Genomic DNA, 15,669 nt, shown 5'->3' with positions numbered 1-15,669 from the left:
AATATTTGTTTGGAACTCCAGTAAGCAGATGGTCAAGGATGCTTGCCCTAGATTGGCCAACCAGGTGCTGTCCAGCCTTCAGATAGCTGAGTGCATCAGTGTCTCAAAGTCCCAGCACTTCTCAGCTTTTCTGAGTCCACTTGTTTGGGGGTGGGAGGGAGAATAAATCTGCTGCTGAAGACGAATGAGTTCACTGTTCTGATGATGTTATTCAGTTAATGTGAAGCACAATTCCATCATTAATTGTGATACCTGTGGTTGCTGTTGTTGTTTAGTCACTTAGTCGTGTTCAACTCTCTTGCAACCCTGTGACTGTAGCCCACCAGGCTCCTCTGTCCATGGGATTTCCCGGGCAAGAATACTGGAGTGGGTTACCATTTCCTTCTCCAGGGGATCTTCCTAATCCAGGGATCAAACCTGTGTCTCCTGCATTGGCAGGCAGGTTCTTTCCCACCTAAGAAGGTTCTGAGCTGGGTTCTGGGAAGCCCCAATCATGATACCTACATTAGGCAAATACAGCATTTTGGTGTGTGAAATTTTCTCTTTTAAGAGCCTTGGTGTTGCTTTACATCACGATACTTACAATTATCAGGAAAAAAATTTGACAGTATTTGATAGTATAGAACTAGAAATGTGACTAAACTTAAATTGCTGTCTTCTCCAATGTAATTACTTTTCTTAATTTTAAAGCATTGCCCGGTAATATTTAGAGCTGTGTTCAGGTTACCAAGAATCCATCCATGTTCAGGTGCATGGATTCCACATCAGTACAAAACTCCTGCAACTTGGTTTTCTGTATAAAAACGGAAAATCACTGTACAGGAAAGCAGAATGATCTTTCTTCATTGTTTAGGACACAATGAAATTTTAGGAGAAAATGTGTCATTATTATTTCAAACTTGTGAATGCACAGCATGTTTGTCATTAGCTCTTCATCTGAAATAATTGAACCTGCAGCTAAAAATAGCAGATAAATAAATGAGCCATGGAATCCCTGGTGAGTTTTTCTTTTTCCCTACCCCCCTCAGAAAGTAACTCTCTACAGGGAGATTATATTCATAAAGCTTTAAAATCAGGACACTCTCAAACACATATTCTTCTTTCAAGCATTCTTCTTTTTTTCTAATGATTTGTCTAAACCATTACACCAAAAGCTTTTCACAGGTCAAAATTGCTTAACGTATGATACTAAATGGTGTACTGATGCCTGCATTTTTATTCTCTTTGCTTATTTGCTTCTTAATATATTTGGGAATTGGAAGAGCAGAGGAATGAAGGGAGAAGAGAGGCAGAGAATTACTGTTGTTCCAGAGAAGGGCGCTTCAGGTCACATGATTTCATTGTGTACAAAGGACAAACTGAGCCTGGGAGCTGGTGGGTAACCTGACCGCACAGACAGTAGGGCCAGAACTAGGACTCAAACCTTCTGACCACCCAGAACAGGTCCTTGAGGGAGAAATGGATAAATGCATAGACATATATTTGGTAGAACTGGAAGATGAGAAATTATGTAACTTTACTATCTTGCAGTGGAGCGATCTGTTATGGGCGCTTTGGGACCAGAGAGACTGGTTCACAGAGTGTGAAGAAAAAGTATAAATCCCTTGAAGTCTGGGCAAAGAGAATAATAATTTTTATAAGAGCTGATGTTTATTGATGCATTTGAACTTTGGTGTTGGAGAACACTCTTGAGAGTCCCTTGGACTGCAAGGAGATCCAACGAGTCCATCCTAGAGGAGATTAGTCCTACATATTCATTGGAAGGACTAATGCTGAAGCTGAAACTCCAAAACTCTGGGAGTTGGTGATGGACAGGAAGGCCTGGCATGCTGCAGTCCATGGGGTCACAGAGAGTTGGACACAACTGAGCAACTGAATGGAAATGATGTTTATTGAACACTTGCTATATGCCAAGAACTATTTTAAGCACATGTCACATGAAGTGAAGTGAAGTGAAGTTGCTCAGTCGTGTCCAACTCTTTGTGACCCCATGGACTGTAGACCGCCAGGCTCCTCCGTCCCTGGGATTCTCCAGGCAAGAATACTGGAGTGGGTTGCCATTTCCTTCTCCAGGGTATCTTCCTGACTGAAGGATCAAACCCATGTCTCCTGCATTACAGGCAGATGCTTTAACCTGTGAGCCACCACTTCATAAGTCTAGGTGTTTAATTCAGATAATAACTAAAAGCAAGATCCGATGCTGTAAAGAGCAATACTGCATAGGAACCTGGAATGTCAGGTCCATGAATCAAGGCAAATTGGAAGTGGTCAAACAAGAGATGGCAAGGGTGAACGTCGACATTAAAAGGAATCAGCGAACTAAAATGGACTGGATGGGTGAATTTAACTCAGATGACCATTATATCTACTACTGTGGGCAGGAATCCCTCAGAAGAAATGGAGTAGCCATCATGGTTAACAAAAGAGTCCGAAATGCAGTACTTGGATGCAATCTCAAAAACGACAGAATGATCTCTGTTCGTTTCCAAGGCAAACCATTCAATATCACAGTTATCCAAGTTCTATGCCCCAACCAGTGATGCTGAAGAAGCTGAAGTTGAACGGTTGTATGAAGACCTACAAGACCTTTTAGAACTAACACCCAAAAAAGATGTCCTTTTCATTATAGGGGACTGGAATGCAAAAGTAGGAAGTCAAGAAACACCTAGAGTAACAGGCAAATTTGGCCTTGGAATGTGGACTGAAACAGGGCAAAGACTAATAGAGTTTTGCCAAGAAAATGCACTGGTCATAGCAAACACCCTCTTCCAACAACACAAAGAAGACTCTACACATGGACATCACCAGATGGTCAACACCTAAATCAGATTGATTATATTCTTTGCAGCCAAAGATGGAGAAGCTCTATACAGTCAACAAAAACAAGACCAGGAGCTGACTGTGGCTCAGATCATGAACTCCTTACTACCAAATTCAGACTCAAATTGAAGAAAGTAGGGGAAACCTCTAGACCATTCAGGTATGACCTAAATCAAATCCCTTATGATTATACAGTGGAAGTGAGAAATAGATTTAAGAGTCTAGATCTGATAGATAGAGTGCGTGATGAACTATGGAATGAGGTTCGTGACATTGTACAGGAGACAGGGATCAAGACCATCCCCATGGAAAATAAATGCAAAAAAGCAAAATGGCTGTCTGGGGAGGCCTTACAAATAGCTGTAAAAAGAAGAGAGGTGAAAAGCAAGGGAGAAAAGGAAAGATATGAGCATCTGAATGCAGAGTTCCAAAGAATAGCAAGAAGAGATAAGAAAGCCTTTCTCAGTGATCAATCCAAAGAAATAGAGGAAAAGAACAGAATGGGAAAGACTAGAGATCTCTTCAAGAAAATTAGAGATACCAAGGGAACATTTGATGCAAAGATGGGCTTAATAAAGGACAGAAATGGTCTGGACCTAACAGAAGCAGAAGATATTAAGAAGAGGTGGCAAGAATACATGGAAGAACTGTACAAAAAAGATCTTCACAACCCAGATACTCATGATGATGTGATCACTAATCTAGAGCCAGACATCTTGGAATGTGAAGTCAAGTGGGCCTTAGAAAGCATCACTACGAACAAAGCTAGTGGAGGTGATGGAATTCCAGTTGAGCTCTTTCAAATCCTGAAAGATGATGCTGTGAAAGTGCTGCACTCAATATGCCAGCCAATTTGGAAAACTCAGCAGTGGCCAAAGGACTGGAAAAGGTCAGTTTTCATTCCAGTCCCAAAGAAAGGCAATGCCAAAGAATGCTCAAATGACCGCACAATTGCACTCATCTCACATGCTAGTAAAGTAATGCTCAAAATTCTCCAAGCCAGGCTTTAGCAATATGTGAACCGTGAACTTCCAGATGTTCAAGCTGGTTTTAGAAAAGGCAGAGAAACCAGAGATCAAATTGCCAACATCTGCTGGATCATGGAAAAAGCAAGACAGTTCCAGAAAAACATCTATTTCTGCTTTACTGACTATGCCAAAGCCTTTGACTGTGTGGATCACAAGAAACTGTGGAAAATTCTGAAAGAGATGGGAATACCAGACCACTTGACCTGCCTCTTGAGAAATCTGTATGCAGGTCAGGAAGCAACAGTTAGAACTGGCCATGGAACAACAGACTGGTTCCAAATAGGAAAAGGAGTACGTCAAGGCTGTATATTGTCACCCTGGTTATTTAGCTTATATGCAGAGTACATCATGAGAAACGCTGGGCTGGAAGAAACACAAGCTGGAATCAAGATTGCCGGGAGAAATATCAATAACCTCAGATATGCAGGTGACACCTCCCTTATGGCAGAAAGTGAAGAGGAGCTAAAAAGCCTGTTGATGAAAGTGAAAGAGGAGAGTGAAAAAGTTGGCTTAAGGCTCAACATTGAGAAAACAAAGATCATGGCATCTGGTCCCATCACTTCATGGGAAATAGATGGGGAGACAGTGGAAACAGTGTCAAACTTTATTTTCGGGGGCTCCAAAATTACTGCAGATGGTGACTGCAGCCATGAAATTAAAAGACGCTTACTCCTTGGAAGAAAAGTTATGACCAACCTAGACAGTATATTCAAAAGCAGAGACATTACTTTGCCGACTAAGGTCTGTCTAGTCAAGGCTATGGTTTTTCCTGTGGTCATGTATGGATGTGAGAGTTGGACTGTGAAGAAGGCTGAGCGCCGAAGAATTGATGCTTTTGAACTGTGGTGTTGGAGAAGACTCTTGAGAGTCCCTTAGACTGCAAAGAGATCCAACCAGTCCATTCTGAAGGAGATCAACCCTGGGATTTCTTTGGAAGGAATGATGTTGAAGCTGAAGCTCCAGTACTTTGGCCACCTCATGCGAAGAGTTGACTCATTGGAAAAGACTCTGATGCTGGGAGGGTTTGGGGGCAGGAGAAGAAGGGGACAACCGAGGATGAGATGGCTGGATGACATCACGGACTCGATGGATGTGAGTCTGAGTGAACTCCGGGAGATGGTGATGGACAGGGAGGCCTAGCGTTTTGCGATTCATGGGGTCGCAAAGAGTCGGACATGACTGAGCGACTGAACTGAACTGAATTAAAGAATATAAAGTATTAAATAATGAATAACCTTTAAATATCTCTAAATAAATAGTGAAATTTAATTGTTCATAAAATCAAGTAAGCTATTTTTTAATTATGATGAATAAAATTCACATTTTAAAGTTACACAGGGAATGATTATTCTCACAAGAGACATTCTCTTCAAAGTATTTGTTCTCAAGCAATTGAAAGATATAGATTGCATTTTAGTCATTTTTTAAATGCCTGATATATTTTATTTTTCAGAGCAGTTTTAGGGTCACAGCAATATGTGAAACTGAACTTACACTTTTTAGGTCAGAAGATTTGCTAAAGAAAATTTGTCTTCACACATCTGAAATCTTTCCAATGTACTAATTTCAAACAAAGACATCCAATTTTCTGTTTTCCTGTATGAAAGTGAAAGTGAAAGTGATGTCGCTCAATCTTGTCTGACTCTTTGAGACCCCATAGACTGTAGCCCACCAGGCTCCTCTGTCCATGGGATTCTTCAGGCAAGAATACTGGAGTGGGTTGCCATTTCCTTCTCCAGGGGATCTTCCCAAACCAGGGATCAAACCCAGGTCTCCCGCATTGGAGGCAGACACTTTAACCTCTGAGCCACCAGGGAAGCACTAGTTTCCTTTGTACTTCATATCAAACAGTAACAATGAGAACCATATATTGAGAGCATGATGTACCATCTTGCACACTACCGTGTTTGACACACGCCATCTCGCTGAATACCCCAGTGATCCCACCTCCAAGTGGTTATTTACTGTCTCCATTCACAGGTGTAAAAACTGAGACAGAATTTAAATCGGCCATCCAAGGTCTTCTTGCTACTAATGACCAGGATAAGATTTCAACACAGATCACAAATGTCCGTTTTCTTAAATTCTATTCTATGCTGGAAGTAAAAGTGAATGGCAGTGGAAGAAGTGGACTGAGAATCTTTTTCTACTTCAACTAAAGTTAATCTAGATCAGTGGTTCTCAGTTTTAATGTTTCTGAAATCAAAACTCCTTTGCACTACAAAAATGTTGGGGACCTTGTGAAAATTTTGATTATATGGCTTGTTCTTATTGGTGTATTCCATATTATAAATTAAACCTAAGAAAATCTCACGTATAAGCAACATCATATCATATTTGTCTTTGACTCACTTGCAGAATCTAAGAAAAATGATACAAATAAACTTATTTGCAAAACAGAAACAGACTCACAGACTCAAGAACAAATTTATGATTACCAAGGAGGAAAGGTTGGAGGAGGGATAAATTGGGAATTTGGGATTAACATATGAACCCTATTACGTAAAATAGATAACCAACTAGGACCTACTATATAGCACAGGGAACTCTGCTCAATACTCTGTAATAACCTAAATGAGAAAAGAATTTGAAAAAGAATAGATACATATATATGCATAACTGAATCACTTTGCTGTATACCTGAAACTAATACATTGTTAATAAGCTATACTTCAATATAAAATAAAAATTTTAAATTAAAAAAAATTAAAAATAACTTTCTATTTGCTAAATTGTATTTTCCGGATATTTTGATGAAGTCTGATGCCACATAGAAACAAAAATACCAAAACTTGTGCATGTGTGCTAAGTCTCTTCAGTTATAACTGACTCTTTGTAATCTATGGACTGTGGCCCACCAGGCTCCTCTGTCCATGGGATTCTTTAGGCAAGAATGGGAGTGGGTTGCCATTTCCTTCCCAGGGGATCTTCCCAAACCAGGTATCAAACCTGTGTCTCTTATGTCACCTGCATTGGCAAGCGGGTTCTTCACCTCTGGTGCAACTTGGGAACCCCCAACAAAATCTTAAAGCAGCTAAATAAATGTATAATTCATAAAAAAAAAAACTAAGAAAATTCTGAATACGTATTTCTTTAATCTTGAAATAGCAATTAGAGTTTAGCCATAATTTATTACTTAAAAATAATTTTAAAATAAAAATAAACATACTGCATGTTAACATACATATTTTTATGGCCAGTACCTATGTTTTCCAAAACAAAACAGTTTAGTGAGAAGAGTAACTTTATTTTACATTTTTAGCAGATTTCCTTAATATCTAACTTAAAAGAACTCAGCTAGACGCTCCTATTTGCTTCTGCATTTAGCCTATTACATTATCATACCTTATGTGGACCCTGGAGAACTCCACTGAGTACTCAGGAGGCAATTCAATTGAAAAGAGAAAATAAAGACAATATTACTATAAAAATAATTTGACCACTGGACTCTCTGAAAGACCCCAGGGACCTCTATGGGTCCCAACTCACACTTTAAGTACCACAATTTTTAGATAAACTCTAAGAGACCTGAGAAGTTTCATCTCCAACTTTCATCTACAGTGATAACTGAAGTCCATCCACACTGTCTCTTGGTATTGTTCTGGAAAAGAATGATGCAAGTTTGTTATCTCCAGAATAATAAACCTTGAGGGGGAAAAATATTAAAATAATATCATGTTGCTAACACAAAAATGTTATAGAAAAATGTTATACAAAAATTATATTTAGTTAACTCAGTATGCAGAGACAAAAATTAAAGTATTTTTATAGAACAAAGGAAGACAATCCTTCAGTGTGCAAATGAAATATAATTGAAGTGTCATTCTATTCTTGTGGCAGTAACCAAACTGATTAAATCTATTCTATTATTTAAGTGAAGGTGGTTAAAGAAGAAGACATGTGCCCTAATAGAATAGAGAGTACCAGGAGAGCATTGGAAATCTTATATGAGAAAAATCTTATACAATATTTGAATTGCATTAAAATATCAGAAGCTGAATCATTTGGTTGTTTATGAGACTACATCTTGAAACTGTTTCAGTTCAGAAATAAGATTTTTCTTTGTTTCTTTAAAATCAAAGCCCAGAAACAAGACATTTGTAAACCATATTTGGTGTTGTTAATTTGTGTATTGAAATTCACTTTTCATTACCATACTGTTTCTACAAGGGAAATGGTTGTTGTAATGCATTTATTTATTCCTAATAATTTTTAAACTTAGTGTAGTACCCTACACTAAGAACTGTGCCTTATTTCATAGATAGGTTAACACAGCTGGAAATCCAAAGAATAATAATTTCATTATTGCACCAAATGGAGAAACACTACATTTCAATCAAAAGTATTCATAGAATGTGAAAGAGCTCCAACACTTAAATGACGTGTGAGCCTCATTGCCAATTGAACCATACCCCAAACAGTCATTTGACTGCAAGTTATGCAAAAGTCACAGGTACACTGAAGTTTCCAGATGTTGAATTAGATGGGAGAAGAAACAACAATATTGACGTCAGTGCGTTCCTTTAAAGTGGATTCTTGGTTGACTATTTTACACATTTTAGAGGTGCTATTATCCTGGAAGTATTTTTTTCCCTGATATCCAGATGCTCTGAGGTCGGCAAAATGCTTCTAGATTCTTTAGAAAAGAGCTCTTTGTTTAAATAGAAGTCTTGCCAGTAGCTCTGAGAAGGTTTTCTTGGTTCCCTTAGGTTCTCCGCAGTAATAGCCTGCTGGAGTCTACAGACTACTGGCTGCAGAATCAGAGAACACCCTGCCAGATTGGTTTTGTGGAAGACAAGTCTGAAAACTGCGCTTCTGTAAGTAAACACAGCTCCTGGGCTGAGGGCTGAAAAAGTGGGGAGTCGAGAACCTGTGCTCATGAGGACGTAATCGTTAAATACAGCATTGGGAAAGTAACCTTTTGAAAATACGTAATTGGTTTATACAGAGGGTGACAGGCCAAAGCTCATGATTCTTCTGCTTTTCTCATTTCAACAGGCAAATTAATCTTACCAATTCTCTATCCATGTTGTTTTTATTTTTAAAACTGAGAAAAAGATTCAGAAATAGAATTGCATGATGAGAAACAAAAGCCTGGTCAAGAGCTCTCTTAGATTCTTTTCAGTATATTTTATCACTTCTTCTAATAGGTATTTTCCAACGTGAAAACTAAAAATGTTCTACCACTTTTATATGTTATCGTCATTATTTGAAAACCTTCTCAACATAAGAAATTACAAGCATGAGTTTTAATATTCTGTACTGTATCTGAGCTTTACATATAAAAACCCTCCTTTTCAAGGAAAGTGATGTTCTTATAGATAAATGTTTCTTGTGGCTTAGACTGTAAAGGTGTATTGTTGATATGAGAAATCAACCCTGTGATCTCTCCTTCCTTTATGAAGTAGTCTGCTTCCTGTATGTTCTACAAAGCTATATGTTTCATTTTAACTGAAATTACCTAGCTCTTATGGGGTCATAATTACAGAAATTGGGGGAGAATGTTTCCAAAGAGGAGAGAGATGTAATTCTCATGACTAAGTTGAGAGCATCAGCTCAGAGCTATTCCTAGAGGTAAGTTGCATGCCAGCATTTCTGTTAAAAGAAAAAAAAAGGGGGGGTGGGGGAGCTGAAAATGGGATGGAGAAGCTTTTTATATATAATGAGCAGAACCAGAACTGGCAGACAGAGAATGTAAAACATTTCACACTGCAGAGTCTCATAGCCCAAGGAAAACAGAGTCCATTCAACACACTTAATTCAATCTCTTTGTTTAGGCAAAATGATTTGATTGTGCTGTTTGGGGGACTTTTTAATCCTTTGTCCAGAAAAACAGTTGATGACTAAAAATCTTTGGTGAAAACAAAAAGAATTAGGTGGTGAGTTATTTAACAGGGATACCTTCTTTGGAAATTCAGTTCTAAGATGAGGTAGAAAATTCAGGCATTTGCTGATACTAATCTCTAATTATACAGCTATGCATTGCAAAAGGGAGAGAAATGGAGAGGAAAAGCTATCAGCATCTACACTTCAGTCAAAGGCTTCATCCAGGCAGCTCCTATATAAAGGAGTCTGTCATTTGCAGCAGGCACAAAAGTTGAGGCACAACAATTGCATAATAAAAGGCAAGGAGCTCTTCTCTAAACTTTATATTTTGAGAATCTGTATTGAAGATCTACAGTTAGGAAAAAAAAAAGTTAAGATTACCATTGGATCTTAGATCTCCCTAAAGGTAAGAAAGTTCTATTCACAACCCCTGCCCCAGTCTCAAGGAACTCACATTTGGACGTAAAACTGTATGACTTTCTTTCTTAATTCTTTGTCCCTTTACTGTTTCAGATGACATTGGTGAGTTTGAGCTAGCTGATTCATACTGTTTTTCTATTCTTCCCCAAAGGGGAAAAAATCTAAACACAAATAAAAGACATACTGGAAGGTTTATTTTTCTGCAAGAGTTTATAATAAATGAAACTGACTCAAATGTTAAAAATTGCCCATGACTCTAAACTTTAAAGAAATTTCAGAATCTCTATGAAAAATAAACTCTAATCTCCTAAAAAGTACTTTGCAGTTTACTTTTTCTTAGTTTACAAGTCCTTTCTCTCTTAGTTGACATAGAGACAGAGTCTAGACCTGGACATTGCTGAAGTGACACTGTTATCTAGAGGGAAACAGAGCTGATCTACAGCAGTGGTTGGCCTTCCCCTGGTGGCCCAGCGGTACAGAATCCACCTGCCAATGCAGGAGACGAAAGAAATTCGGGTTCAATCCCTGGGTCAGGAGGGAAGATCTCCAGGAGACGAAAACAGCAACCCACTCCAATATTCTTGCCTGAAAAATCCCCTGGAGAAAGGAGCCAGGTGGGCTGTAGTCCATGGTGTCGCCAAAGACTCAGACATGATTTAGTGACCAAACAACAGTAACAACACAGGACTGGTTGACAGGACAAGAATTTCTTGCCCAAAACACCTACACACTAGGAATAAGTAGCCACATGGTCAGGGGAAAAGTACGCAATTCCTCTTCCAAATTCTCCTCAGTAGGATAAACGTGAAAGTGTAATTTAAGGAAACCATAATAATGGTTTTTAAATAATATCTTCATTAAAGTCTAGTTTAAGAATTATTCTAAAGAGATCATCCTGAATCTACATCTATTAATAATCACAACTGAATTCTGAGGACCTTCTAGCAAAGTTGCCTCATATTTTATTACTTTGTACTCTGTTCTAACTCTGGGGGGTCCTCCACTGTGTTAACTGTTGCTTCTTTAACTCATTTGTTCCAGATCAAACTTTATATGTTGGTTTGTTATCCATCATGCTAAACTCTAAGTATCTGGATTTGCAGTTTCTCAGAACTAAGTGTCTCAGAGTACCAATATTTTCTGAAGACAAGATGTTCATTTAAAATTTTTACCGAAGGACAGTCTCAGGCATGGAAACCCTTCAGGGTGTTATGGGCATGGGTCAGTACAGCTGTTTGTTCTCAAGCATCAAACGAGCTTCACAAATCAGATTTGACCATTATCTCAGTAAAGAACTGCTTTCACTTCACAGCTAAAATGATGTGTCTTAGTGAGCTGTCTGAAACTATCAGAAATACGATAAGTGCTCTATCATGATCTATATGGGAAAAGAATCTTAAAAAGAGTGGATATATGTATATGTATAACTGATTTGCATTGCCTTACAGCAGAAACTAACACAACATTTTAAGTCAACTATGTTCCAATTAAAAATCAAAAATATAATAGTAAAATTAAAAAAGAAATGCGATAGGCAAGCCAACCTTGAGAGAAATCTGACTCAGAAGCTCCCTGAAAGTCACTCTTAATATTTTTTCCAAAACAGATTAAATATGAAAACTGTGGTTTTGCTTTTGTAAATAGAGGTGGCTTCCCAGATGGCTCAGTGGGTTCAGAATCTGGCTGTAATGCAGGGGACACAGGAGGTGTGGATTCGATCCCTGGTCAGGAAGATCCTCTGAAGGACGGAATGGCAACCTGATCCAGTACTCTTGCCTGGAGAATCCCATGGACAGAGGAGCCTGGTGGGCTACAGTCCACAGGATCACAAAGAGTCTGACATGACTAAACAACTGAGCACAGAGCACAATCAAATTACATTATGGTTTTTTATTTCTGATTTGCCTTTCTGAGGGAAAGAAGCATATATCAGCCTTGGAGATTTTTTTAATCTAATTATTTAAAAGAAGAATATAGAATAATAACACTGGAAGCCAATATCTAAATCCAGAAGCTGAGGCATTATCTTAGTAGAAGTCCTTAACTCAAGAGGTCCTTAACTTGAGTGGACGTTTTAGGAAGCCTGACATTTTTAAATTAAAAACTAATTTAGTTACTCTTTAACCCCCTATTTCTCTTTCAGTTCAGTTCAGTTGCTCAGTTGCGTTTGACTCTTTTTGACCTGGAGGACTGAAGCATGCCAGGCTTCCATATCTATCACCAACTCCCAGAGCTTGCTCAAACTCATGTCCATTGAGTCAGTGATGCCATCCAACCATCTCGTCCTCTGTCATCCCCTTCTCCTCCTGCCTTCAGTCTTTCCCAGCATCAAGGTCTTTTCCAATGAGTCAGTTCCTCACATCAGGTGGCCAATGCATCAGTCCTTTCAATGAATATTCAGGACTGATTTCTTTTAGGATTGAATGGTTTGATCTCCTTGCTGTCCAAGGGACTCTCAAGGGTCTTCTCCAACACCACAGCTCAAAAGCATCAATTTTTCAGCACTCAGCATTCTTTATAGTCCAACTCTCATATCCATACATGACTACTGGAAAAAACGTAGCTTTGACTACATGGACCTTTGTTGGCAAAGTAATGTCTCTCTGCTTTTTAATATGCTGTCTAGGTTGGCCATAGCTTTTCTTCCAAGGAGCAACCATCTTTTAATTTCATGACTTCAGTCATGAAAATCATCTGCAGTGATTTTAGAGGCTAAGAAAATTAACTCTGTCACTGGTTCCATTGTTTCCCTATCAATTTACCATGAAGTGATGGAACCAGATGCCATGATCTTCATTGTTTGAATATTGAGATTTAAGTCAGCTTTTTCACTCTCGTCTTTCACTTGCACAAGAGGCTCTTCAGTTCCTCTTCGCTTTCTGCCATATGGGTGGTGTCATCTGTAAATCTGAGATTATTGATATTTCTCCCAGCAATCTTGATTCCAGCCTGGCCTTTCTCATGATAGACTCTGCATATAAGTTAAGTAAGCAGGGTAACAATATACAGCCTTGGCATACTCCTTTCCCCATTTGGAACCAGTTTGTTGTTCCATGTCCAGTTCTAACTGTTGCTTCCTGACCTGCATGCAGGTTTCTCAGGAGGCAAGTCAGGTGGTCTTATATTCCCATCTCTTTAAGAATTTTCCACAGTTTGTTGTAATCCACACAAAGGCTTTGGCGTAGTCAATAAAGCAGAAGTAGATGTTTTTCTGGAACTCTCCTGCTTTTTCTATGATCCAACGAATGGCAATTTGATCTCTGGACCTCTGCCTTTTCTAAATCCAGCTTGACCATCTGGAAGTTATCAGTTCACGTACTGTTGTTGGAGATTTTTTTGCATTCTTTGCTAGCTCACATACTTTGCTAGCGTGTAAGATGAGTGCAATTTTGTGGTAGTTTGAATATTCTTTGGCATTGCCTTTCTTTGAGATTGGAATGCAAATTGACCTTTTTTCTGTGCTGTGGCCACTGCTGAGCTTTCCAACTTTGCTGGCATATTGAGTGCAGCACTTTAACAGATAGCATCATCTTTTAAGACTTGAAATAGCTCAGCAGAATTCCATCAGCTACACTAGCTTTGTTCATAGTTACCCTTCCTCTGGCCTCCTTGACTTCAAACTCGAGAATGTCTGGCTCTAGGTGAGTGATCACACCATCATGTCTATATGGGTCATTAAGTTCTTTTTTGTATAGTTTTTCTATGCATTCTTGCCACCTTTTCTTAATATCTTCTGCTTCTGTTAAGTCCATACCATTTCTGTCCTTTATTGTGCCCATCTTTGCGTGAAATGTTCCATTCGTATCTCTAATTTTCTCGAAGAGTTCTCTAGTCTTTCCCATTCTGTTGTTTTCCTCTGTTTCTTTGTATTGGTCACTGAGGAAGGCTTTCTTATCTCTCCTTGCTATTCTTTGGAACTCTGCATTCAGATGGGTCTATCTTTCCTTTTCTCTTTTGCCTTTAGCTTCTCTTCTGAGCTGCTTGTAGGGCCTCCTCAGACAACCATTTTGTCTGTTTGCATTTCTTTTTCATGGGGATGGTCTTGATCCCTGTCTCCTGTACAGTGTCACATAGTTCTTCAGGCATTCCTCTATCAGATCTAATCCCTTGAATCTATTTGTCACTTCCACTGTATAATCGTAAGGGATTTGATTTAGGTCATACCTGAATGGTCTAGTGGTTTTTCCCTACTTTCTTCAATTTAAGTCTGAATTTGGCAATAAGGAGTTCATGATCTGAGCCACAGTCAGCTCCCAGTCTTGTTTTTGCTGACTGTATAGAGCTTCTCCTATCATTTGCCTTTTCATGCTGTTCAGGGGTTCTCAAGGCAAGAATACTGAAGTGGCTTGCCATTCCCTTCTCCAGTGGACCAGGTTCTGTCAGACCTCTCCACCATGACCCGCCCATCTTGGGTTGCCCCGCAGGCATGGCTTGGTTTCATTGAGTTAGACAAGGCTGTGGTCCTAGTGTGATTAGATTGACTAGTTTTCTGTGAGTATGGTTTCACTGTGTCTGCTCTCTGATGCCCTCTTGCAACCCCTACCATCTTACTTGGGTTTCTCTTACCTTGGGCGTGGGCTATCTCTTCATGGCTGCTCCAGCAAAGCACAGCCGCTGCTCCTTACCTTGGACGAGGGGTATCTCCTTACTGCCACCGTTCCTGACTTTCAACTTGGGAAACGCTGGACTGGAAGAAACACAAGCTGGAATCAAGATTGCCGGGAGAAATATCAATAACCTCAGATATGCAGATGACACCACCCTTATGGCAGAAAGTGAAGAGGAACTGAAAAGCCTCTTGATGAAAGTGAAAGAGGAGAGTGAAAAAGTTGGCTTAAAGCTCAACATTCAGAAAACAAAGATCATGGCATCCGATCCCATTGCTTCATGGGAAATAGATGGGGAAACAGTGGAAACAGTGTCAGACTTTATTTTTTGGGGCTCCAAAATCACCGCAGATGGTGACTGTAGCCATGAAATTAAAAGACGCTTACTCCTTGGAAGAAAAGTTATGACCAACCTAGATAGCATATTCAAAGCAGAGACATTACTTTGCCGACTAAGTTCCATCTAGTCAAGGCTATGGTTTTTCCTGTGGTCATGTATGGATGTGAGAGTTGGACTGTGAAGAAGGCTGAGTGCCGAAGAATTGATGCTTTTGAACTGTGGTGTTGGAGAAGACTCTTGAGAGTCCCTTGGACTGCAAGGAGATCCAACCAGTCCATTCTGAAGGAGATCAGCCCTGGGATTTCTTTGGGCGGAATGATGCTAAAGCTGAAGCTCCAGTACTTTGGCCACCTCATGCAAAGAGTTGACTCATTGGAAAAGACTCTGATGCTGGGAAGGATTGGGGGCAGTAGGAGAAGGGGACGACCCAGGATGAGATGGCTGAATGGCATCACGGACTCGATGGACATGAGTCTGAGTGAACTCCAGGAGATGGTGATGAACAGGGAGGCCTGGCGTGCTGCGATTCATGGGGTCACAAAGAGTTGGACACGACTGAGCGACTGAACTGAACTGATAGAGCTTCTCCATCTTTGGCTGCAAAGAATATAATCAATCTGATTTTGGT

General features: G+C 39.5%; 1 protein-coding gene across 2 annotated transcripts in view; it reads left to right on the top strand.

The window, feature by feature from the left end:
* SPHKAP (SPHK1 interactor, AKAP domain containing) overlaps positions 1-15,669 on the top strand; it is a 196,964-nt gene that overhangs the window by 70,685 nt on the left and 110,610 nt on the right. For both annotated transcript variants that reach the window (XM_042244334.1, XM_012147712.4), the window contains exon 3: positions 8,558-8,665. In XM_042244334.1, the coding sequence (XP_042100268.1) occupies positions 8,558-8,665 (108 nt within the window). The remainder of the gene's footprint in view (positions 1-8,557; positions 8,666-15,669) is intronic.

The sequence above is a fragment of the Ovis aries genome, chromosome 2 (assembly GCF_016772045.2).
Source record: "Ovis aries strain OAR_USU_Benz2616 breed Rambouillet chromosome 2, ARS-UI_Ramb_v3.0, whole genome shotgun sequence".
In the NCBI taxonomy this organism is placed as follows: domain Eukaryota; kingdom Metazoa; phylum Chordata; class Mammalia; order Artiodactyla; family Bovidae; genus Ovis; species Ovis aries.
This window is presented reverse-complemented; position numbering and strand designations above follow the sequence as displayed.